This window comes from Prionailurus bengalensis, chromosome C1 (genome assembly GCF_016509475.1).
Source record: "Prionailurus bengalensis isolate Pbe53 chromosome C1, Fcat_Pben_1.1_paternal_pri, whole genome shotgun sequence".
In the NCBI taxonomy this organism is placed as follows: Eukaryota; Metazoa; Chordata; class Mammalia; order Carnivora; family Felidae; genus Prionailurus; species Prionailurus bengalensis.
This window is the reverse complement of record NC_057345.1, coordinates 35,421,490-35,447,895: the sequence shown is the minus strand read 5'-3', so window position 1 is coordinate 35,447,895 and position 26,406 is coordinate 35,421,490. Positions and strand designations below refer to the sequence as shown.

The 26,406-nt window shown below is 39.2% G+C and overlaps 1 protein-coding gene across 3 annotated transcripts in view; it reads left to right on the top strand.

Annotated features, from left to right (window-relative positions):
* EIF2B3 (eukaryotic translation initiation factor 2B subunit gamma) overlaps positions 1-26,406 on the top strand; it is a 124,425-nt gene that overhangs the window by 18,680 nt on the left and 79,339 nt on the right. For all 3 annotated transcript variants that reach the window (XM_043574775.1, XM_043574774.1, XM_043574776.1), the window contains exon 4: positions 18,005-18,164. In XM_043574775.1, coding sequence (XP_043430710.1) covers positions 18,005-18,164 — 160 coding nt within the window. The remainder of the gene's footprint in view (positions 1-18,004; positions 18,165-26,406) is intronic.

Below are 26,406 nucleotides of genomic sequence, written 5' to 3'. Positions count from 1 at the left end.
GGCTGGATACCCTGGTTCCTAGGTCCCATGTTTCCTCTTTGGTTTACTCCCTCATTTCAAAGGAACCCAACCTTTATTGGCTTCTTAAAGAGAGAGCATGGAAGGTAAATATTTTGAGAACTTGAATGTTTGAAAATGTTTTATTCCATTCCTTACTCTTGAATGATACCTTACTTTTGTATAGATTTCTAGGTTAGAGATAATAGACCTTCAGAATTTTTTGTCCCAAGCCCAAGCAGAGACAGACAGGTTTCCTTAATAACTCTCTATGCTGTAGGTAGATTCCGCCCCCCCACCCCAAAGTTTACCCTTCCACTGAGTTTCCATTTATGCAGGGTCTCAGTTCAAACTCCCTACTTCATACCAGCATCCAGCCACATCTTTTGGCCCAATGTAGCCCTTAAAAACCCTAGTTAAGGCAGCCAGGGTTCCTGCTCAGTTTTCACTTCCTTCTTCAGTTCTCACACTTGGTATTTTCCCTTTCTTTCTTGTAAGTTTGAATACACCTGGAATAATTTTTTGTTGAGTCTTCTCCAAAATTTTTAGGTGTTTGTAACACAATTTTGGGGTTCTTAGCTCACAATTTTCTAATACCAGAAGCCTGCATGCTAAACACTTAATGTGCATTATTTCATTTAATCCTCCAGCTATTTCTGAGGTGGAAAGAAAGACTATGCATTAAGTACTTTAGTCTCAGTAAATGCATTAAGTAATCAGGGATTAATAGGATGATGTCTGCTAGGTATGGTCAAGTGGCACATGCCTCAGTGGATATTGAATTGTTATTTGAGTGCATTAGTGGAGTGGATTAGGGACATAGTAAAGAAGAGTTAGAAGAGTACTATGTGCCCTCTGTAAGACTATCAACAAACACTGCTTGGAGAAAGACCACTTCTTGAATGTCACTTTTTAATTGAGTTTTGTAAGAAAAGTAGGAATTTGTGCTAGTGGGGTGATACATAGGGATAGATATTCTTAGTGTGAAGGGGATAGAATAACTCCAAGAAAAGCATAAAAATGTTGGTAGATCCTCTACTTTAACAGTTGAAGGAGTATTACAAAGCTGAGATTATGAGGGAATATTTTAGTTTCATGTTGTATGATCTGATGGCCTCACTCAGTGTAAATATACACCTTTAAAACTTTACCTAGGTCTACATGTCTTTGAAATATACTAAAAAAGAAAACATATAAATTAAATAACCTAAGTGGTAGTCTTTTTTTCTTTCTGTGTGGCATCCTGAAGTATATACATTTAAGGTTTAATTTGATCTTTTTTTTAGAAATTGGACAATTTGGAAGGGAGGAGAATAGAAGGACAGATGGAAAGTGAAATGGAGAAGCAGCAGAGACCTGCTTTGCAGTAACAGCTGATTATTCACACAAGATGTCTGTAACCAGTTAAACCCTTTTGAGGCTACTTAAATTTGCTAAAGCTTTATAAATGAGTACATTTGAAAAATTAATTTACTTCAGAACTTTAGTTTCTGTTCTTAGAGACGACCCTAAAGTAAGGAGTTAATTTATTAGCTGATTATGAGGGCGTAAATTTTATTTTCTTTGGAGTTACCCAAAATGTTTGCTCTGAAGATCACAAGGGAGATCTTTCAGGTATACTCTGGATTTCTAATCCCCACAGCCACCTTGAAAGGTAGATTTCTACGGATATCTAATCCCCATACCCACCTTGAAAGGTAGTTGGTATTCTATTTTGCAGTTGAGAAAACTGATACTCAGAGAGCTTAAATAATCTCCCCCAGATCCCACATCTGGTTAGGTGCTGAGCCAGACTAGAACCCAGCCCTGGGTTTTGAGATACTGTATGTTTGTGCATCTCAAATGTCCATGCTTTTTCACTCCTATTGCCTCCAAGAGACAAGCATCAGCAGTCCTTATAATCTACTCTAACTCTAGACCCTTGGCTTCAGAATAAATTATTAGGTAAGTGTTTTGAGAACAGGTTAGTGAGGTATCTTTAGGAGACCTCAGCAAACTACGTCTGTAGTAGAGTTCTATAGCCTGTGTTTAAAACACTTAACCTTATATTGCAGGTCTCATGGCTTCTCTTAATTTAGAGATTGCAGAGTTGATAATTTTCTATTTAATCTAGACAAGAATCTTTCTTTAGCCTCAGGCAAGCCTCATTTGCCCTCTGCCTCAGTTTCACAACCCAGAAAATAAGGATAATGATACCAACACACTAGTTAGAGGTTTAGTTATGTAAATTCTTTGATGTAGAAAAAGGACTATTGTTACATGTCTTATGAAACAGCTGACATGTTACAACAAAGAACAAACTATGCCAATGAAATCCCCATCCTAGGGACAGCTTATTAGAAAGATTGAGCATATGTGCTATTTTTAGATGTTCAAAAACTAAGTACAAGTTGTTTTCAGTTGAGTGTTTGATGTCTTTATCGAATTACAAATCTCTGTCATTCTTTTCTGGAACCTTTCATTTTGCCCAAGGATTTGTTTTTGGCAGATTTCTATCTGCTTGAAAAGAATGAGTACAGTTTGGTTAAGGGAAAATCTGAGAACTTGGTCCCAACTTGCTTGAAGTCTTTAAGTGGCAACTTTCCTTCTTGACTGCTTTGGTGGGCCGAGGTTGCATAGGAAGGCCTCAGGATATCCCCAGTGATGCCTTCTTTGAGCCCACTGGTGGAATAATGAAAAGCCCAGGAGCTATGGTGGAAGTAAGTTAAACAAGGACATTTTAAACCTTTTTTTTTTTCTCTCCTTAGGAAATCTCAGTGGAGCTTTTCTCTTGACTGTACTAACCTAGTATATATATTCACAAGCTTCATGGAATGAACTAAGGACAGAAACATGATAGCTAGGAATTAGGATAGAACACCCAGGCTATCATTACATACTTTCTTTATCTTTGGGTGGTAAGGAGCCATATGGCTTACAACTCTTGGTAGGACCACCTATCCTGCTCTGAATCATAAGGTAACAAAGACTATAGCCTGACTGGTGGAATGGGCTAGTACCATTTGTGGGAAGTCAGTAAGCATTCTGTCCTCATGACCAGGAGTTCATTTGAAGTAGCCTATAGCTACCCATCCTTTTTTCAGCTCTTTTTTTTTTTTTTTTAATGTTTTTAGATTTATTTTTGAGACAGAGAGAGACAGAGCATGAACAGGGGAGGGGCAGAGAGAAGGAGACACAGAATCCGAAGCAGGCTCCAGGCTCTGAGCTGTCAGCACAGATTTCAGCTCTTAATTTAAGCATTGTCTGCTTCAACAAGCCTTTGTTGGCTTTCTAATACTGGATTATGTTTCATTTTTCTGTACTTGCACAGAGAATTAAAATTACCTGTCATATTGTCATCTCCCTGCACTAGACTATGGGACAAGAACTGTTTCTGGGCCTGTCACAGAGAGGATGCTCAATATGTATTTATTCAATGAATGACAGATGGAGGCAAGCTCTATGTAAACATTTGGAACATGTTCCTTACTCCTTTGATATAGACATAGATGTTTATATGAGCCTAAAGATGAGTTTTAGTGATTGCAGATCAGAGGGATCATGGCATTGATTGTTTGGTGTTCATTTTATTTGCATCTGTAAATTTCCATCAAGCCTTAAGTTTGCTGACATGGCTGGTCCTCTACCCCAAGTAGGTTATTCCAGAGGGAGGAATTGTCTTGTCTTGTTTTGTCTTGTCTTGTCTTATCAAAGAAATATAGTGATATAGTGAAAAGAACATAGGCTTTGACAAATATAGGTAGATCTGGATTGTAATTCTAGTGCCACCATTTATTAGCATATGCTCTTCAATGAGGTTACTATCCCTTCTAAGCTTGCATTTAATTCATCTATAAAATAGTCATATTTTTCATTTATTCACAAATATGTATTGAACACATGCTATACACCAAGCACTATTCTGGATGCTGGAAATACAGTGGTAAACCAGATAAACAAGATCCCTGTCCTCATAGAGCTGTTCTATAAGGAGAAATATATAATAAGAAAACAAATAATTTTTGATGATAAAAATGCTAAGAAGAAAAATAAAGCAGGATAAGGGGATAAAGAGTGGCAGTGGAAAGAGAGAGCTCTTTCAGACAGGAGATAACATTTGAGAAGAAACCCTAATGATATGGGTAGTAAGCCTTAAGGAAGATCTTTCCTTGCAGAGAGAATAGCAAGTGCACATGCCCTGAGTTAGGAATGAATTTAACCTGTTTCAGAAGCAGTAAGAAGACCAATATGACTAGAGCACAGTAATTAAGTGGTAGAATGGTAGTATGGAAGGCCTGAGAGTTATGTGAGGACCAGATCATAAAGGATCTTCTAGATCATAGTAAGAATTTAAAGTTTATATTTTGTTCTATGTTGGGAAACCTTTGGTGGGTTTTGAGTGACATCATCTGATTTATGCTTTTAAAAGATCTCTACAGCTGCTGTATGGAAAGTAAAACTATAATGCAACAGGAATGAATCGGGCAGATCAGTTAGGAGATAGTTGCAATAGTCCAGATGGAAGATAATGCTAAGATGAGAACAGTAGTGGTAGAAGTAGTTGCATTTAAAACATTTTTTAATTATTTTTTTAATGTTTATTTATTTTTGAGAGAGAGACAGACAGAGCATGAACAAGGGAGGGGCAGAGAGAGGGAGAAACAGAATTCGTTCGAAGCAGCTCCAGGCTCCCAGCTGTCAGCATAGAGCCTGACGCGGGCCTTGAACTCACGAATCATGAGATCATGACCTGAGCTGAAGTTGGATGCTTAACCGACTGAGCCACCCAGGCACCCTCATTCAAGACATATTTTGAAGGTAGAGTTAACAGGACTTTTTATGGATTGGGTATATAGAATGAAGAAAAGAGAGAAATCAAACAATAGCTTCTGGATTTTTTACTTGAACAACTGGAGTGATAGTGATAGTAGTGTGGGAGACTGGAGGAAAAACAAGTTGGCAGTCAAGATAATTTTTGGATGTTGGGCACTTGGGTGGCTCAGTCGGTTAAGTGTCCACTCTTGACTTCAGCTGGAGTCATGATGTCACAGTTCATGGGTTTGAGCCCTGTGTTGGCTCTGCGCTGAGAGTGTGGGATTTTCTCCCTCCTTTCTCTCTGCCCCTCCCCTGTTCATGCTCTCTGTCTCACACATGCACGCTCTCAATAAATAAATTAAAAAAAATTTTTTAAAGATAATTTTTGGATCTTAATTTGTAACACTGGGTATTAGATGTCCACGTAGAGATATCAAGTAGGCAGTTTTACAATTCAGAATCTCAAAGGAGAGGTCAGGGCTGGACATATAAATCTGGGGATCATCAACAAAGTGAAATCATCTGGGGAGTGTGTGTAGCAAAAGAAGAGAAGAGGGCTAAAGGCTGAGCCTGGTATTTAGAGACCAAGAACCAGAGGAGGAGGAAACAAAGGTGATTAGAAAGGTACAGACACTGAATAAAAAGAAAAATCAGGAAATTAAGGTATCATGGAAGCTGTGTGAGGAAAGTGAATCAAAGAGAGAGTGATCAGTTGTGTCAGATATTGCTATGGAAAGTTGAGTAAGATGAGAACCAAGAATTTATCATTAGATTTGGCAACATGGATTCATTGATGACTTAAACTCTTGCTGGAATAGTAGGGACAAAAACCAGAATAGGCAGAAGAGGTGAGGGATTAAGAAATGGGGTATGTTAGGGCACCTGGCTGGCTCAGTCAATGGAACATGTGACTCTTGAATGTGGGATTGTGAGTTCCAGCCCCACATTGGGTGTAGAGATTACTTTAAAAATAAACAAAAAAGAAAATGGGAGATGGTAAGACAGCTGGTTTTTTTTTTTACGTTTATTTATTTTTGATTATTAACTGATTCTGTTCATGAATTTCTTAGACTCTCTAATTTTCTTATCTTTTCTTTCATATTTTCAATACGTCTATCTTTTTTCCTCAAGTTTTATATATGGATGGGGCATGTCAACTGTGAGCTTCACTTTATAGGGTGATATGGTGATAGGGTTGGGCTCTTTTTTTGGTGGATCTCTTATATCTCTATTTTTAGGGTTTTTTCTCTTGGATTACTCAGATTCCCTGGAGAAAACTGTTATCCTGCCTGAAAAGTAAAGACCTGGCTGCTGGCATTCCAGGAAATGAGTTGGGGTCAGGGCTAGGGAGGATGTCTCAGAATCCTGTATGCATTTTTTTTTTTTAATGTTTATTTTTGAGAGAGAGAGAGACAGAGTGCGAGCAGGGGAGGGGCAGAGAGAGAGGGAGACACAGAATCCGAAGCAGGCTCCAGGCTCTGAGCTGTCAGCACAGGGCCTGATGCGGGGCTCAAACTCATGAACCATGAAATCATGACCTGAGCCGAAATCGGATGCTTGACCAACTGAGCCATCCAGGCACCCCTGTATGCGTTCTTTTTTAAGACCCCTTTTTTCAGTAAGATGCATCCTCTCTTCCTATCCCAACTGTGATCGTGCTTTCCCAGTCTAGATATCTTCTATTTTACTCTCTTCAGCCCTCTGCCAGTGTGACACATGTGCAGTAGCTGGATTGCACTGAGTGGAAAAGAGAGATCTTTCAACCAGCATTCTTTATTTTAATTCCTCCCTCCCCTGCTTTTTTATCCATATCAGTTCCTCAGCCTTTTGGAGAATCTGGTGTAAGTTGAGTTTGTTCTCAGTTTTCCTATGCTTAACATGGTCATTTAAAAAAAATTTTTTTTTTTTACATTTATTTATTTTTGATAGAGAGAGACAGAGCGCAAGTGGGGGAGGGGCAGAGAGAGAGAGGGAGAGAAAGAATCTGAAGCAGGCTCCAGGCTCCGAGCTGTCAGCACAGAGCCCAACGTGGGGCTTGAACTCACAAACCATGAGATCATGACCTGAGCCAAAGTCAGATGCTTAACCGACTGAGCCACCCAGGTGCCCCAACATCGTCATTTTTTTAATGTTGTCTCCTTTCCCATTCTTCTTACGTTTGTGGGTTTAGGACCATTTTAAAAATCCTTTGTTATTTCAGTGATGTTTTGAGAAGGGCGAATACAGTTGTATGCCTTCAATTTACTATCTTAAAACTTCTATAATAACTAAGGAGAAAGGGTGACAGGGAGTTCCGTAGCTGACTGCAAGAAGGAGGAGTAGATGATTTCATCTGTTGTCATGCATTTCAAATGAGTATAGGTCATGGAGTGAGAGAAATGGCCTGAACATGATTGAGTGAAGAGTTCACCTTCTTCACCTTCTGGACTCTTTGATTGGAAGACAGTGTGAAGAACAGAGAAAATGTCCTGAGCAGTTTCTTTGATGCTGTTAAAATTTAGAAACTTAGAATTAGAAAATATTTACAGGGGCAGCTGGTTGGCTCGGTCAGTTAAGCATCTCACTTCAGCTCAGGTCATGATCTCACGGTTTGTGATTTCTTTTTTTTTTTTTTTCTCTTTTTTTTTTTTTTTTTTTTTTTACTTTTTTTTTTTCTTTTTTCTTTTTTTTTTTTTTCAACGTTTATTTATTTTTGGGACAGAGAGAGACAGAGCATGAACGGGGGAGGGGCAGAGAGAGAGGGAGACACAGAATCGGAAACAGGCTCCAGGCTCTGAGCCATCAGCCCAGAGCCCGACGCGGGGCTCGAACTCACAGACCGTGAGATCGTGACCTGGCTAAAGTCGGACGCTCAACCGACTGCGCCACCCAGGCGCCCCTCAAGGTTTGTGATTTCAAGCCCCGTGTCTTACTCTCTGCTGACAGCTCGGAGCCTAGGGCCTGCTTCGGATTCTAGGTCTCCCTCTCTCTCTGCCCCTCCCCCACTCATTCTCTGTCTCCCTCTTTCTCAAAATAAGTAGACATTAAAAAAAAGTAAAGAAAAAAATATTTATAAAGGGGGCACCTAGGTGGCTCAGTCAGTTAAGCGTCCAACTTCAGCTCAGGTCATGATCTTGCAGTTTGTGAGTTCGAGCCCCACGTCAGGCTTTGTTTTGACAGCTCAAAGCCTGGAGCCTGCTTTGGATTCTGTGTCTCCCTCTCTCTCTCTGCCTCTCCCTTGCTCGTGCTCTATCTCTCTCTCTCAAAAATAAACATTTTTTAAAAAAGAAAAAAATATTTATAAAGAAATATATTCTCGGGGCACCTGGGTGTTTTAGTCGGTTGAGCATCTATCTGACTCTTGATTTCAGCTCAGGTCATGATCTCACTGTTTGTGAGTTCGAACCCTGCATCAGTCTCTGCACTAACAGTGTGGAGCCTGCTTGGGATTCTTCCCCTCCCTCCCTCCCTTTCTCTCTCTTTCTCTCTTTCTCCCCCTACCCTGTCTACACTCTCTTTCTCAAAATAAATAAATAAACATTAAAAAAACCAAAAAGGCACGTGGAGGCACCTGGATGGCTCAGTCGGTTAAGCGTCCAACTCTTGATTTTGGCTCTGACATTGATCTCACGGTTCTGAGTTCGAGCCCCCCATCGGGCTCTGCGCTGACAGAGCTTCGGATTCTTTCTCTCCCTCTCTCTCTCTGCCCCTCCCCTGCTCATGCTCTGTTTCTCTCTCAAAAGAAACGAATAAAACTTAAAAAAAATATTTTTTAAAAGGCATATGGATAGTAATTATTCTCTTCTAAAAAAAAAAAAAAAGAATAGCTTGACCCTTGTAATCATACAATTTTATGCCATAAGGGACTTCAAAGATGGTACAGCCCTCTCATCTAATAGATCAAGAAACTGAGACCCACAGAGGGAGTGGCCCATTCAAAGTCACATGTGAAATTAATAAGAAAAGAAAACCTGCCTAATGTTAAGAGTTGATTTTTGAGAATGGTTTTAGTTTCTTTTTTTTTTTTTAATGTTAGTTGTCTTTATCTCATATTATGATAAACTTCCCTTTATCAAAGTCCCTAACTACCCTCTGTGACCCTCTCCCAAGCTTTCTGGCTTCCAAGTAAACCGGACAATATTTCTACATATTTTATACTTCAGGACAAAATTAAAATTTGAGTTGCAGGTAGGAAATATGTAATGTAATGGTTTTGTTTTCAATTTTTTTTTTTAACATTTATTTATTTATGAGAGACAGAAAGAGACAGAGCATGAGCAGGAGAGGGACAGAGAGAAAGGGAGACACAGAATCCAAAGCAGACTCCAGGCTCTGAGCTGTCAGCACAGAGCCTGACGGGCTCGAACTCATGGACTGCGAGATTATGACCTGAGCCAAAGTCAGAGGCTTAACCGACTGAGCCACCCAGGAGCCCTTAGAAAAAATGTAATGTAATTGTTAAGAGCATGTTTCATAGTCTTGAAATGGGGCAATTATATTTTTATTCTGTGGACTATTTGTGTCTAACTGAAGAAAAAGAATTATTTAAAATAAATTCAGAGTAACAAATTCTTTCAAAGCGAAGGTTTGATTTGAGAGAACAAAAAAGCCATGTAATGTCCATGCATTTGGCGATTAAGATTAAATTGCAGATACTTAAAATGCAGATACCAACAATTTCTGCATTTTCATAAACAACCTCTGTGTCTTAAATATTACAAACTGAGTGACAATAAATAAATATTTTGCCTCAAAAAAAATTCTGGAAGAGAAGTGATTAGCATTTAACTCATTTAATAATGTCAGAAATTAACATTCTCAGTTACTTCTTAGCTTCACACAGGAAAGATGAGTAAAATTCTTCTATTTGTTTGTAACCTGAAGAGGAGAACTTCTTTAGGAAGGTAATGTTGAGTCTCCATTTTAAAATTATAAATCTAGCATATCCCCTCCAGCCATACCCTCCAGGACAGCTGCATCTGGTAAGTTTTCAGACATTTCTGTTTTTTTCCTTTTTGGGGGCAACAGGTTTATTTCCTACCTTGTTGCTTTAGGGGGCTGCCAAGTTACCATTTTGGCCCCTGTCCTGTGAATGGTCACAGTCTCTTACAAAGGGGGCTCTCAGCTTTGTCAGAAAGTATGCTGTTTCTAAACACCTAAAATTGGATGTTTTCTTCTTTGAGTCAGTTTAACAAGGAGAAGGAGGTAACAGGAAGAGTGCTAATAACATTTACAGGTGCTTATTCCCCAGCACTAGGTTAAACTCTGGTGACACAAAGATAAAAGAGCTCCTTATGAAACTCAAAGTCTAGGGGCACCTGGGTGGCTCAGTCGGTTAAGTGTCTGACTTTGGCTCAGGTCATGATCTGGCAGTTCGTGGGTTCAAGCTCCGCGTTGGGGTTCTGTGCTGACAGCTCAGAGCATAGAGCCTGCTTCAGATTCTGTCTCTCTCTCAGGAATAAATAAACATTAAAATTTTTTTTTTTTTAAGTTGAAGCTAAAATCCATAGATAATTCAATATGGGTGCAGTCATTCAAGAATAAAGGACTCCAGGGGCACCTAGGTGGCTCAGTCAGTTAAGCACCCAACTTCAGCTCAGTTCATGATCTCATGTCTCATGAGTTCGAGTCCTGCATTGGGCTCTGTGCTGACAGCTCAGAGCCTGGAGCCTGCTTCAGATTCTGTGTTTCCCTCTCTCTCTCTGCCCCTCCCCTGCTCACACTCTGTCTCTCTCTATCTCTCTTTCAACATTTTAAAAATTTAAAACAAAAAAAATAGGGGCACCTGGGCGGCTCAATCGGTTAAGCATCTGACTTTGGCTCAGGTCATGACCTCATGGTTCATGTGTTGGAGCTTCTGGCTCTGTGCTAACAGCTCAGAGCCTGGAGCCTGCTTTGGATTCTGTGTCTCCCTCTCTCTCTCTGCCCCTCCCCTGCTCACACTCTGTCTGTCTGTCTCTCTCTCTCTCAAAAATAAATAAACATTAAAAAAAATTTTTTTTTATTAAAAAAAAAAAGTCTAGATGGGAAAAAAAAAACCCGTTTAATCCAATTTAGTTATTTAAGGTCTGTAATGGAAGAGAAAAGACTTCATTTCTAGCTGAAATAATATATTGGGTACTGTCTTTTATAATAACTGTGACAGGACCTGCAACTTGATGGATGAATGTGTGGTGGGATGGGAAAAGAGAATGGGGAATGCATTTTTGGCAGTTTACTCCAGCAAGTTAACATTAGCTATGTGGTAGGGGAATTGTGGCAGAGAAGGCTGAATTAGGTAGGTGGAGTCATATTTGAAAGACCTTTAGTGTCATACTAAGGAATTTAAACTCAATCTTACAAAGCAGTGATATTCTAAATGGGGTGATCTCAAAGCCGGGGGTGTGTAGGATGGAGTACCAGAGGAAGATATTAGAATAGAATCTCTAGTTCTTTTAATTTTATCTCTTCACTTAAAAAAATATCAATTTTTGTATATGTTGTCTGAAGAGCATATTATATCACTTATAGTGATTCGTGTATTTTTAAATAAATTTTAAAAGTAAGTGGGAATAGGGGCACCTGAGTGGTTCAGTTGGTTAAGTGTCAGGCTTTGGCTCAGGTCATGATCTCACGGTTCATGGGTTCAAGCCCCGTGTCAGGCTCTGTGCTGACAGCTTAGAGCCTGGAGCCTGCTTCAGATTCTGTGTCTCCCTCTTTTGCCGCCCCTCGCCCACTTACGCTCTGTCTGTCTGTCTCTCTCAAAAACATTAAAAAAAAATTCTTTTTTGGGCGGCTGGGTGGCTCAGCCAGTTGAGCGTCCGACTTCGGCTCAGGTCATGATCTCACAATTCATGAGTTCGAGCCCCGCATCGGGCTCTGTGCTGACATCTCAGAGCCTAGAGCCTGCTTCGGATTCTGCTTCTCCCTCTCTCTTTCTGCCCCTTCCCTGCTCACGCTCTGTCTCTGTCTCAAAAATAAATAAACATTAAAAAAAATAAGAATAATAAAATAGATGAATAAAAATTCTTCTTTAAAGTAAGTGGGAATAGTTGAATAAATGTTCAACTTTTTTTTTTTTTTAATGTTTGGAGAACGTTATTTTAGGCTGTCTTTAAGCAGGGAAATGAAATAAGTAGTGGAAATTGAAGTGTGGATTAGAATAGGGGAAAACTGGAATGAGAGAGACCAGCTAAGAGACTGGAAGAATACTTTGAGACCTAAACTAAGGCAGTGCAGTGGAGATAAAAGAAAAGGACTTGGTGACCAGTAACATGTTGGGGTAGGGGACTGGGCAGGAAAGAGAGAGGAATTCATTCCTAGATTATGGCCAGATTTCTCACTTCAGATCCTGGTGGTGGTGACATTATGATTAAGCTAAGGAACACAGGAAGGATGTTTAGCTCTAAGCCTAAGGATTATCACATTTCTTACAGACTGAGTTGGTCATTACTTCCTGCACCTAATGCCCCAGACTCATTAAAAACAAAATGGCAGTTGGCCCTTTGCCTTGCACTTTGGGAACTGCAGACTGGGAGTGTTTTCCAAACATTTTCAACGGAAATCAAGCATGGTGAGGTCTCCATTGCAGTTAGACATTGGTGTTTATTAAAACACCAAACTACTCTTGACGGTTGGATTGGGATTGGACCACATAAGAAATGTAAATTGTAACCATTCATAGTAGCACCAAGTAGCTGAATTCATTAGTTCCATATGGGCAGGGGTGGAGTACAGGGTGGTGATTTGGATCATAGCCATTGTTTGTGGAAGTGCTGGGTGGGTAAAAGCGAGGTTACCTTGCCTTTACGGGTTTTCTTCCAGTGGAATAAGTGTTTTTCTCTCTCCATGCCATAGGAAATTGTTTGCCAGATTGTGTTATTTATAACAATCTGTCATGGAGCAGCTGCCAGGAAAAGAAGAAAGGCTATTCCCAGTAGCTCTTACCACCTCCCACCATACCGCTACCACCTCACACACATATATACGGTTTTCTGATTTAACTTTTGTTTTTTTCTTCTAGTTTTACTCAGTGGTTTTGGCTTGATTGAAAATGTTCTTGTAATGAGAGATTTCTGGGCCTTGCCATGGCTTTGTAATTGGGTTTTCTGAGCTTAATTTGTTTGCTTTAGCCAAAACTAACTGGCAGCAGTTGGAATTTTGAATTCCTGGAGGTCTTGAGTTCTCCCCAAACACTAACATGCTGTTTTCACCTTCCCTTAAAGACCTTGTATGTTTCCATACAGTTTGTCAAAACTGGACACATTTGCAATCCTTTAGAGCTGTGCTTTTTGCGCTTGACATTTCCCTAACTCCTCTAAAGGAACAGACTTGGGATAAAGGGATACTGAGGACTATTAGAACAGTGAGTAGGGAGGTCTGAGGAGATTCCATTTGGTCTCTGCAAAAGAAGAGGCTTACTGTTGGCGTTAGAAAAGAACTGGTTACCTGAAACATGAAGCAGCGGGGGATTGGTGTGTCCAGGGAACTTTTCAAGTTAATTGCATTTCAGATATACAGTTCCTTCACAGTCCAAACAATCTATGTTTATTCACGGCTTGTGGTCACACGTGATCAGAAATGCCTCTGGCTCTTAACAGTTTCTCTGCTTTTTCTCTCTGGGTTCCAGTTAGTAGAAGAATATTTGCATTTCTAGAATGGGCTTTACATTTTTAGAATAAAAATTAAACAACAGTTATTTATTTTCTATTATAGCTTTTATAAAAATGTGAAGAGAAATAGGTGGTAGTATGAAGATACAAGGATGATTGTTTTCCTTTTAGGCTTTTGTTTCTTTTTCCAGGATTTCCAGCTTTGGAAACAACGTACATTGATCAAAGAGCAAAGACTTCCCTTTGGAAGTGGTGGAGTTGCAAAGAGGATGGGAATGTGTTTGGTTTGAGTGAGTTTTAGATGGAGCGTTTTCTGGGGACAGAGGCAGGAGAGGGCCTGACGGAGTAGCACCTCCGTCTGTACCCCAAGCCCTGCCCTTTCTGACTGACGCCTCTCTTTTCACACTGAGAGCAGATGGCAACCAAACAGTGGGGGGAGGGGTCTGTTTCTTGTGCTCCTTGGGGATTTTGCATTCAGCTTAGCAAAAAGTCATCTAAAAGCAAAGAGAAAAACAAAGCGGTAGACTGTTCACATTTACCCAGGACTTGTTTGGCATTCACTACACTGACAGATTTATTTTTGGCAAATACTCAGTAATAACCGCACTTATTTTCCAAGATGACATTGTCACCACTTCAGAGACATTTGCATTGGGATCATTTTCTTCACTTTGGAGTACACTTGATAATTAAATTTATTGTAGAACAGTCAGCTTGCAAAAATCAGCCATCTTATTAGAGAAAGAAGTTCTTTTTTCTCAGTAAACTGTCATTTTCATTATAATGAAATGGGACTTCTGTACTGCTGTCCTGACATGTCTTTAATAATAGCCCATGTTCCCTGCCTTCCTATGCATTGTTACAAGAAGTAGGGTTCTGTATGCTATCTCTTCCTGAGCTTTCATATACATAGGCTGATTTGCTAATATTTGGTGGTTCCTAGATGGTGACGTTAGGAATTTTTTTTCCTAAAAAAAAATTTTTTTTAGCTCCGTTAAAATCCAGAAGGAACTAAGATAGCTTTAAGCAAAAGAGTAGAAAAAATCCAAATTTGAACTTCTTAACTTGAAGAGGCTCTCAAAAGGAATTGTTTAGGCTATAAATAATAAGTTATATGTGTAGAAAAAGAAATGATGGTTCTTGTATTTCAAGAAGTAAGCCAAGGCCTCAGTCAGTTAAGTGTCTGACTTCGGCTCAGGTCTTGATCTCAGTTTGTGAGTTCGAGCCCCAAATCGCGCTCTTTGCTGATGGCTCGGAGACTGGAGCCTGCTTCAGATTCTGTCTCCTTCTCTCTCTGCCCCTCCCCGACTTGTGCTCTGTCTCTCAAAAATAAACAAATGTAAAAAAAAAAAAAAAAAATTAAAAGAAGCAAGCCAAGGCATTCTTATAGTTGAGCCTCAATTTCTTTTTTTTTTTTTAATATGGAATTTATTGTCAAATTAGTTTCCATACAACACCCAGTGCTCATCCCAACAGGTGCCCTCCTCAATACCCATCACCAACCCCTTCCTCCCTCCCACCCCACCCCCATCAACCCTCAGTTTGTTCTCAGTTTTTAAGAGTCTCTTATGTTTTGCTTCCTCCTGAGCCTCAATTTCTGAGGAAACATGACTTTTTACTGTAGTAGAATGTGAGTTGAAATAATCCATTTTTCCCACCCAAAGCAGGAATCTTGATTTTAAATTAAAATCTTAGAAGAGCAGGAACCACGTACAAGAATGTCCACGTAGATACTCATTTTATTTATTCTTAAACCAGGAATAATTTAGTTCAGTGTTTTTCAGACTTTTTAAAATAGCAAAACCTGTTTTCCAAGCCAAAGCTTGTACAGAAGCCTATCTAAGAAAATAAAATTAATAAAAGAGGAGTTTCCCTGGTTGACTCAGAAAGGGCAGTAGGAATCAGGCTTTACTTCAGGCCCCCCTCAGAAACTGCAGGTGTGCTATTGAGAAACATTTGTGTAGTTAATTTAAATTTCAATTTAAGGAATTCATTTTTCCATTGATTGTTTTGGGACTTCTGTTTTCTGCATTTATGATAAAGTGTAGTAGCAGAATGTATAGGTAGCAATTTGTTAAAAATATATTAAGTAGCCTTTCTTAGCCACTCGCTTTAACACTTCCTAGTGCACTCTTTCAGAGTAGGGCCTGGGTGAGCATAGAGTAAGTGCTCAATAAATGTTAGGTAAGTGGGGCGCCTGGGTGGCTCAGTCGGTTGAGTGTCCGACTTTGGCTCAGGTCATGATCTCATGGTTCGTGGGTTCGGGCCCCCGCATCGGACTCTGTGCTGACAGCTCAGAGCTTGGAGCCTGCTTCAGATTCTGTCTCTCTCTCTTTCTACCCCTCCCCTGTTCACACTTTGTCTCTCTCTCTCAAAAATAAATAAATATTAAAAAATAATAAAAAAATAAACGTTAGGTAAGTGAATTGTTGCAAGTGATAATCCAGTTTCTGCTTGAGCACTTCTAATGATGGGAAATTCATTGCCTTACAAAATTACTCTTTTTGACTAGCTCTGACTGACAGATATAAGTTAATATGGAAACTAAAAATACTTTTCTTCCTGTGTTTCCTCTTTGTTCTTAGTTTTGCTCTTGGGCTATTCAGGTAAAATTTGGTTCTTCCTTAAGACTGCCTGGTATTGGGGTGCCTGGGTGGCTTAGTCGGTTAAGCATCAGACTTCAGCTCAAGTCATGATCTCACAGTTCATGGATTCGAGGCCTCTGCCAGGCTCTGTGCTGACCTCTCAGAGCCTGGAGCCTGCTTCAGATTCTGTGTCTCCCTCTGTCTCTGCCCCTTCCCTGCTTGCACTATCTCTCTCTAAACATTAAGAAGAAAAAAAAAGGAGAAAAGACTGCCAGGTATTTAAAGAATGCTTTTAGGGGCACCTGGGTGGCTCAGTTAGTTAAGTGTCAGGCTTCAGCTCAGGTCATGATCTCACGGTTCGTGGGTTCAAGCCCTGCATCAGGCTCATGCTGACAGCTTGGAGCCTGGAGCCTGCTTTGGATTCTGTGTCTCCCTCTCTCTCTCTGCCCCTCCCCCACTCTCTCTCTCTCTCTCAAAACTAAATAAACATTAGGAAATAAAGGGTTTTTTTTTGTTTTTTTTTTTTTTTAATTTTTTTTTCAACGTTTATTTATTTTTGGGACAGAGAGAGACAGAGCATGAACGGGGGAGGGGCAGAGAGAGAGGGAGACACAGAATCGGAAACAGGCTCCAGGCTCTGAGCCATCAGCCCAGAGCCCGACGCGGGACTCGAACTCACGGACCGCGAGATCGTGACCTGGCTGAAGTCGGACGCTTAACCGACTGCGCCACCCAGGCACCCCAGGAAATAAAGTTTTTAATAAAGAATGCTTTTATCTCTTTCTTTCTTAATCCCACCCCATAATCCTTGTCCTGCCCACTGTCTCCCCTACAGTCTTTTCCCTATTAAACAGCTTCTCTTCTTTCACTATTATGTTTCTAGCTCTTTCACCACCTTGATCATCTTCTTATTGATGCTTTTTTAGTTTATCAAGTATACTCCTAAAATATGATACTCCAGTTGATATCTAGTACCCATAGTGTTGGGTACTAGACAGACCAAAATTTAGAAGTATCTAAGATCTAAGTTTAGGTGTTTTGGGTGCCTAATACTGTGGACTAGAAACTCCCTTAAATTGGTTTTCAAACTACCAAAGCTATGTTTCTTCAAACACTATTCACTAGTACAGATTATTTATTTATATGAATAGTCATTATAAGTTGTTAGATCTTAGTTACCTAACTACTGTAAACCTGTTTCTTTGTCTGTAAAGTACAAATGCTAATAGTGCTTACTGCATAGTGTTCTAAAGATTGGGAATGCATGCAAAGTTACCATGATTCCTGGCCAATAGTACACACTCAGTAAACGTTAATTACTATTATTCGTTATTATTGTAATTAATCTGAATTACCAGACTTGCAATCAGAATACCCACCACATGAGAAAATCTTTTTTTTTACTTCATTGGTTTATTCATTCATTCATCAAATAATTACTAAATGCTGTTACGTGCCAGACACTGTGGTAGTTAGTTCTCATATTTCTTATCCATAAAAATGAGAACTAATAATATTAATAATAATCCCACACCATGGTGTTATTATAAGAATTAAATGAGTGCTTTTATACATACCTGAGGTTGTATTGTAATTATTTACTAATTAGATTGGTTTCCTAGAGAGATGGGCTGTATGTTATATTCACCCTTTTATTTTCTAGTACTATAGCAAAGTGACTGTTTCATAGTATTTCATAACCATATGGAATCATCAGACTATGTGAAAATGTTTTTCAAACTGTAAAGGGACATATAAATTTATGATCATTAATTACACATTCATGGAAATAGACAATGTGGTGGTTTTCAGACTCTGTTCCTTAAAGCCCAGGATTCCAGTGGTCCCTCAGATTCAGCAGCAATAAGGCTCACCCAAGGAGAGGCAGATACTCAGTTAGAACAGCCTATTTATGTTACTTATTCTGCTGCTATAAAAAAGTTTGAAAACAAGTGTCCAGTTTGTGTGTGCTTCTAAGCCATTGTAAGTTTATCCTGTGATGATTTTTGTGATCCATTGCCTTTTGTGATATTGACTTTCCCCTTCTCCATTTGACAGACAGATGTTCTAGTCCTGAGCTGTGATCTCATAACAGATGTTGCCTTACACGAAGTTGTAGACCTATTCAGAGCTCATGATGCATCCCTTGCGATGTTAATGAGAAAAGGCCAAGATGGCTTAGAACAAGTTCCAGGTCAAAAGGGGAAAAAAAAAACAGGTAAGGAGACTGGAGTTTGGTTTATTTTTTATGTTAGGTTTTTATAATTATTATTGTCATTCATGTTTTCACTTAAGAAACATTTATTGAAAATTTAAAGGATGTGTTCAATTTGAGGCATCTGGCAAGCTCTGTTGGTAGAGCATGTGACTCTTGATCTTAGGGTTATGAGTTCAAGCCCCATGTTGGAAGGAAAGAAGGAAGGAAGGAAGGGAGGAAGGAAAAGAAAGGAAAGAAGGAAAGAAAGAAAAGAAGAAAGAAAGAAAGAAAGAAAGAAAGAAAGAAAGAAAGAAAGAAAGAAAGAAAGAAAAAGAAAGAGAAAAATTGACTCATTTATTGACAGCTGATTGCACTGCAGGCACTGTGCTAGGGGTTGATGACATAAAGTTAGAAAAGACAGTTCCTGACTTGAAGAGGCTTAGAACTATTGATTAGATTCTGTAAAGTCCAGAGGATTTGTGTGCAGAGAGGAGCACTCAGAATTATTTGCATTGTGTTTAAGACTCAAGTAATTGAATGCATATATCTAAGAAACAAAAAATCTAATTTAAGATCAAATATTAAAAAATAGTTAAACTAGGGATACCTGGATGACTCGGTTGAGCATCCAACTCTTGATTTGGGCTCAGGTCATGATCCCAGGGTCATGGGATTGAGCCCCATGTCAGGCACTGCACTGAGCATGGAACCTGCTTAAGACTGTCTCTCCCTCTCCCTCTCCCCCTCTCCCCCGCTTGCATTGTCTCTCTCCCTCTCCCTCTCCCTCTCCCTCTCCCTCTCCCTCTCCCTCTCCCTCTCCCTCTCCCTCTCAAATAAAAAATAGAATAATTTTAGGGGCACCTGGGTGGTTCAGTCAGTTAAGCATCTGACTTCAGCTCAGGTCATAATCTCACGGTTGGTGAGCTCGAGCCCCGTGTCGGGCTCTGTGCTGACAGCTCAGAGCCTGGAGCCTGCTTCAGATTCTGTGTCTCCCTCTCTCTCTGCCCCTCCCCCACTCATACTCGGTCTCTCTCTGCCTCTCAAAAATAAAGAAATGTAATAAGAAAAAAAATTTAAAAAAAAAAACAATTTTGATGCTTAAATTGTCACACCTTGGCCATTGAAAGTTTATTTAAGCTGACTCCTCTCTTTGAAAACGTCTGATGTACACTGGTAACCTGCTTTTTAGCTGAAGTGTAATTACAGAAGACAGGGAAGCAGGGAATAGGACTGGAGAGGATACAGAGATCAGACTAAAGAGTTTGGACTTTATCCTCAAAACAGTGGGGAGTTGGGGTACCTGGGTGGTTCAGTTGGTTGAGCATCCGACTTTGGCTCAGGTCATGATCTCACAGTTCATGAGTTTAAGCCCCATATCGGGCTCAGTCTGTTGAACGTCCAACTCTTGATTTCAGCTCAGGTCATGATCCCATGCTTCATGGGTTGCAGCCCCACCTCAGGCTCTACGCTGACCGTGCAGAGCCTGCTTGGGATTCTCTTTCTCCCCCCCTCTCTCTCTCTGCCCCTCTCTGCACATGCTCTCTCTCTCTCTCTCTCTCTCAAAATAAATAAATAAACTAATAAACAAATTAACATTAAAAAAAAAAGAACATCTTAGAAAAAAACAGTGGGGAGTTGTTGAGGAATTTTATTGTATGTGCTGCTGAAGTGAGCACAAGTTGTTGAGGAATTTTAAACGAGAATGTCTGATCAGATTTGTGTTATAGAAAGATTTTCTATTCTTAATATGAAATTTTGAATTTCTCTGTATCTGTATTTTATTATATTTGAAAGCTGAGTTTCACCTAAATAACTGAGTTTTAAATTCCTCCTGTGGAAGGGCCCCTGGCTGGCTCAGTCAATTACACATTCGACTTTGGCTTGGGTCATGTTCTCATGGTTTGTGGGTTCAAGCCCCACATGGGCTCTCTGCTGTCAGCACAGAGCCCACTTTGGATCCTCTGTCCCTTCTCTCTCTGCCCCTCCCCCACTTGTGCTCACACACACTCTCACGCTCTTCCAAAAATAAATAAACACTAAAAATAATAATACAAAAAATAAATTCCTCCTGTGGAATGCTATGCATTTCAATGATAAGAATTTTTTTTTTAAAGAACCCTAATATTCTCAAATTGTATATTTGGTCTGCCTCTTAGCTGTTATTATGTGCCAGAATAGGCTACAGTCCCCTTTTTCCCAGATATTGTTTAATAGAGTGGATCCGGTAGGTCCAAGTTTCCCAAATGGTGTTCTTACCAACTTAACAAGAAAATGACTAATGGCTAGATGTTTCAGCAGCCATCTTTCCCCCTCTTGCCATTTCTTTCCCAGAAGATTTGTAGATGGTAGATTCTGAGGAGGGCAAGATCAAATTCATGTTTGGATTTTTGGGACTTTTTTTTTTCCTTACTCCAGGTCTTTACACATGTCGTTCTCTGCCCAAAATCCTCGCCATCCCCTCTCCCCACAACACACATACTCTAAATTTAGCTTAGCCTTCAAGTTCTTTTCTGAGAGGGGCCTTTCTTGACCCTCTAATATGAAATCATACTCCTTTGTTTGTCTAAATATGGTAGCCCCGCTGTCTTATTTACTCTCTCCTCTACTCAACTGTAAGCTCTGTAAGAGCTGGGATCATTATATTCTATTTTGTTCATTTTGTCCCCAGCACTTGGCCTACTTATGGCCCATAGCAGTCAATAGATGTTATCGAATGGTTGAGGAGCCTGCCTGTAAAGGCAATTCTTATTGTCCCCCACCCAGTAAGAGAAATTAGATTCAACTTTTATTTAGTCCATCCAGTTCACTGTAGTATTTCTTAAACTCCTCCCCACTTCTCAGAGTTATATAGCCTTGGTCCAGGCTAGATTCAATAAATATCAGTGTGCTTGAGAATCACACAAATGAAAGCTGTCACTTGGCTGTCACCTCTCAATCAGCTTAGCTCCCTCTGCACTAACAAATGTTGGCAGGCCTTCTGAGCCTGTTTGTTTTTTGGGGTTTTTTTGTTTTGTTTGTTTTTTTGCTTCAGCTTTCTTTATTTCTCAAAGCTGAACTGTTAGAAAACTCTCTGCTTGGGTTTCTGCTTTATCTCTTTTCTCAATCCCCAACTCCCCCACTCTTTCTAATTATATTTAACAGAACTGACTTGAAATCCCAGCATATTGAAAATCGAAATTGTTGTGATTGAAGAAACAGCATGCAGAAGTAGTTTCAAATATGCTAGAATTTATAAGTCACAGGGTACAATAATAGGAGCATATGTAAAATACAGGGTGCAATTTAATGCCCCAGTTACAGGGAAATATATTTAAAAACATGGTATTTGAAAAGAAGGAGGAACAACTTACTAATATGCAGACAGGCTACTTGGAATGAGATCCCTGACTTATAAATGCATTAAGTTTTGATATAGTCATTGAATTTAGAACATACTATATGTAAAGTTTATGCTAAGCCTCATATGGGAAACAAAGATAAGATTTGCTCTCAAACTAAAATCTAGTGAATTGCTGAAACTAATATTACACTATATCTTCACTAACTGGAATTTAAATAAAAACTTGAAACAATGAAATAAAGTAAAATCCATTGAACGGGGCTAGGTAGTTTTGTTATTTACCAAGTTTTATATCCATGAATGGCCTACCAGCATTTTGTGGATAGTTGCTTAATATCAATCACATCAGTGGTAAGTGGTAGAATCAGAACTTGAACCCATGCTTTCTGACTCCATAGCCTGGACTTTCTTTTTCTTTCTTTTTTGAATTTAGTTTTTGTTTTTATCAGTTTTATATGCTCATAATTTAAAGACTGATGGAATTATCCAAGTTATATTATAATAAATAGCAGTCGTTAGCCCTGTCTATTCTCACCTTACTCAGAGGCAGCCACTTTCAACATTTTTAGCTAACTTTTTTTCACATTTAATTCCACATCTCCAAATAACGTGGTTTGTTGTTTTTTGGGGTTTTGTTTTTGTTTTTGTTTTTGTTTTTTAATTTTTTTTTCCAACGTTTATTTATTTTTGGGACAGAGAGAGACAGAGCTTGAACGGGGGAGGGGCAGAGAGAGAGGGAGACACAGAATCGGAAACAGGCTCCAGGCTCTGAGCCATCAGCCCAGAGCCCGACGCGGGGCTCGAACTCCCAGACCGCGAGATCGTGACCTGGCTGAAGTCGGACGCTTAACCGACTGCACCACCCAGGCGCCCCGGGGGTTTTTTTTTTGCTATGTCTTCGTATTTTTAGTTTTAGGAATTATTTACTTATTTCCTACTATGGAACTTAAAGCTGTAGTTCTGTTTTACCGTACCCTCTACCCCCACCACACACATGTAAACTTCTAGTCTCCCCATTTTTTGCAGTATTTATTAACTGAATATTTAATGTTTACTATAACTGTTTAAATGGTATTCACAGCTGAACCTTGTATATGATTTTCTCCTTCCTCCTTTTATTTTTCTAAAAATTGTCTTGTTTTTTCATTTGCTTATTTTTCTGTGTATTTATTACTAATTCAACATCAGCGTTAGTTGTGTGAATTCCTCTCATTACTTTCCAACACATTCAGTGTTCTCTCAGTTTCAGATTCTTGAAGATATCTCTCTTAGAGCTTTTCTGGATTAGTTGTTCTGCTGTGAAACTACCATTTTAGGTTCACCCTTCACTGTCATATTTTGAAAGTCATTATTCTCCTCTTTCCTTTATTTCTTTTATTTATTTATTTTGAGAGAGAGAGAGAACAAGGGGAGAGAGACAGAGGATCTGAAGTGGGCTCTGTGCTGACAGCGGAGAGCCCAATGTGGGGCTCAGTCTCACGAACTGTGAGATCATGGCCTGAGCCAAAGTCAGACACTTAACTGACTGAGCCACCCAGGCGCCCCTTATTTTATTTTTTCCTCTTTTCTTAGTTTATACTCACTCTTTTGTGGAACATATCCTCTTGTAGCCTCCTGAGATGAGGGTTGTGAAAAATAAATTTTTGAACTTTTGCATGTCTTTATTCTATCCTCATAGTTGTTTGATATTTTGGCTGGGTATAATCTTCTCTTGGAAATCATGTTTCCTCAAAATGTTGAACGTATTATTTCACTGTCTTCTAGCTTTTCTATTAAGTCTAACACCATTCTGATTCTTCATTCTCTGCATGAAACCTTCCCACCCACCCACCCCAACCTTTTGGGAAGCTTATACAATCTTTTCGTTTCCAAAATTATAAAATTTCACACTGATTATCCTCAGTATGGTCTAATATCATCCCATGTTAGATGATAACGGGCCTTTCGATCTGAATATTCAAGTCTTCAATTCTGAAAAATTTCTGAAACTAATCTCTTTTTTTTAACACACCACCAAACTCAAAATTTAAAATAACTTCTATCAATGTGATCTCCACATGTCCCCAACTCATTATTGTCCCTATCTAAGGTACCCTTGCTGAATCCTATGTTTATTATTTTCCTTTTTTTTTTTTTTAATTTTTTTTTTTTAACGTTTATTTATTTTTGGGACAGAGAGAGACAGAGCATGAACGGGGGAGGGGCAGAGAGAGAGGGAGACACAGAATCGGAAGCAGGCTCCAGGCTCTGAGCCATCAGCCCAGAGCCCGACGCGGGGCTCGAACTCACGGACCGCGAGATCGTGACCTGAGCTGAAGTCGGATGCTTAACCGACTGAGCCACCCAGGCGCCCCTACTATTTTCCTTTTTTTTCTTTCTTTTTCATATAGTTATATCTCAGCTTTTTGTATTCCCAAAAGATATATGTATATATTTTACTTATTCTAATTTTATACAAAAGATAGCATGTATTCATTCAATTTATTCAATGTAATCCCTATCAAAATTGTAGTGTTGGGGCACCTGAGTGGCTCAGTCGATTGTATCCAGCTCTTGGTTTTGGCTCAGATCATGATGTCACAATTCATGAGTTCAAGCCCCACGTTGGGCTCCATGATGACAGTGCAGAACCTGCTTGGGAATCTCTCCCTCCCTCTCTGTCTGCCCCTCCCCAGCTCACATGCATGCTCTCTCCTCTCTCAAAATAAATAAATAAATAAACTTAAAATAAATTCCAATAGCATTTTCCTCAGAAACAGAACCAAAAAAAAAATCCTAAAATTTGTATGGAACAGTAAAAGAACCCGAATAACCAAAGCAATCTTGAGAAAAAACAAAGTTGGAGGCATCATGCTCCCTGATTTCAAATATTTTAAAGCTATAATACTTAAAGCAGTATTGTGTTGGCATAAAAACCGACACACAGATCAGTGGAACAGAATAAAGAGCACAGAATTAAACCCACACATATATGGTCAATTAGTTTATGACTAAGGAGCCAATATACCATGGGAAAAGGATAAGCTCTTCAAGAAATGGTGCTGGGAAAATTGTACAGCCACATGCAAAAGAATGAAATGGGATCACTATCTTATACCATACACAAAAATTAACTCAGAATGAATTAAAGCCTTGAATGTAAGACCTGAAACTATACAGCTCCTAGAAGAAAACATAGACAGTAAGCTTCTTGAGATAAGTCTCCTTGATTTTTGAGTCTGACACCAAAATCAAAAGCAACAAAAGCAAAAATAAACAAGTGGAACTATATCAAACTAAAAAGTTTCCATGCAGTAAAGGAAACCATCAACAAAATGAAAAGGCAACCTACTGAATTGGAGAAAATATATGCAAACCACATATCTGATAAGGGGCTAAGAACTCATACAACTTAATTGCAAAAAGAAACAATCCCATTAAAAAATGGGCGGAAGATTTGAATAAACATTTTTCTTTTCTTTTTAAGTTTATTCATTTATTTTGAGAGAGAGAGAGAGCATGAGTATGAGAGGGGCAGAGAGAGAGGGAGGGAAAGAATCCCAAGCAGGCTCCATGCACTTAGCATGGAGCCTGATGCAGGGCTCGATCTCACAAACCATGAGATCGTGACGTAAGCCAAAATCAAGTGTCAGATGCTTAAGCGACTGAGCCACCCAGGTGCCTCTGAGTAGACATTTTTCTAAAGAAGACATGCAGAGGGCCAATAGGTACATTAAAAGATGCTTTACATCATTAATCATCAGGAAAATACAAACCACAATGTGCTACTACCTCATACCTGTTAGAATGGCTATTACCAAAAAGACTAGAAATAACAAGCGTTGGTGAGGATACGTAGAAAAAGAAACCCTCATGCACTGTTGGTAGGAATGTAAATTGATGCAGCCATTTTGGAAAACAGTATGGAGGTTCCTCAAAAAATTAAAAATAGAACTACCATATGATCCAGTAAGTCTACTTGAGTATTTTTCCAGAGAAAATAAAAACACTAATTCAAAAAGATATATGCACCCCTTGTTCCTTGCAATACTATTTACAGTAACCAAGATATGGAAACAAACCTAAGTGTCCTTCAGTACATGAGTGAATAAAGAAGTTGTAGTATATATACACAATGGAATATTATTCAGCCATAAAAAGAATGAAATTTTAGCATTTGCAACAACATGGATGGACCTCAAGGATATTATGTGAAGTGAAATAAATCAAACAGAAATACAGATACCATATGATCTCTTCTATATGTGGAATCTAAAAAAATATTTTTTTTTAACTAAACTCATAGATACAGAGAACAGATTGGTGCTTTCCAGAGGTAGATGGTAGAAATGGGTGAACTGCTTTTGTTTTGTTTTAGTTTAAATAAATTGAATTTTTTTTTTTTAATGTAAAGTTAAACACTGCAAAAAAAAAAAAAATGTAGCAAGATGTATGTAATCTGCTCATGATTCTTTAGGTTGGTAGTTTGGCCTGTTATAACTGAGTTGTCTCATCTCTGTTCAAGTGGTATTAGCTAGTGTATCAGTTTTCTGTTGCTGCTAGTGTATGTTATCTATTGCTATATAACAAATTACCATAAACTTAACATCTTGAAACAACAGAGTGGGTCAGGAGTCCAGGCATTTGCTTAGTTGGGTCCTCTGATTCTGAGTCTTTCAGAAAGCTGAAATCAAGTTGTCATTCAGGGTTGAGGTCTCATCTGAAGGCTCAGCTAGGAAAGAATTTGCTTCTAAGCCCTCTTGTTTGTCAGCAGAATTTCAGTTCCCTAAGGACTGTTGGACTGAGAGCCTCAGTTTCTAGCTGGCTGTTGGCCAGAGGCTGCCCTCATTTCTTTATCACTTGGGCCTCTTCAACATAACAATTTGCTTTACCAAAGCCAGCAAGGAGAGAATCTTCTAACAAGACAGAAATTACAAAGTTATG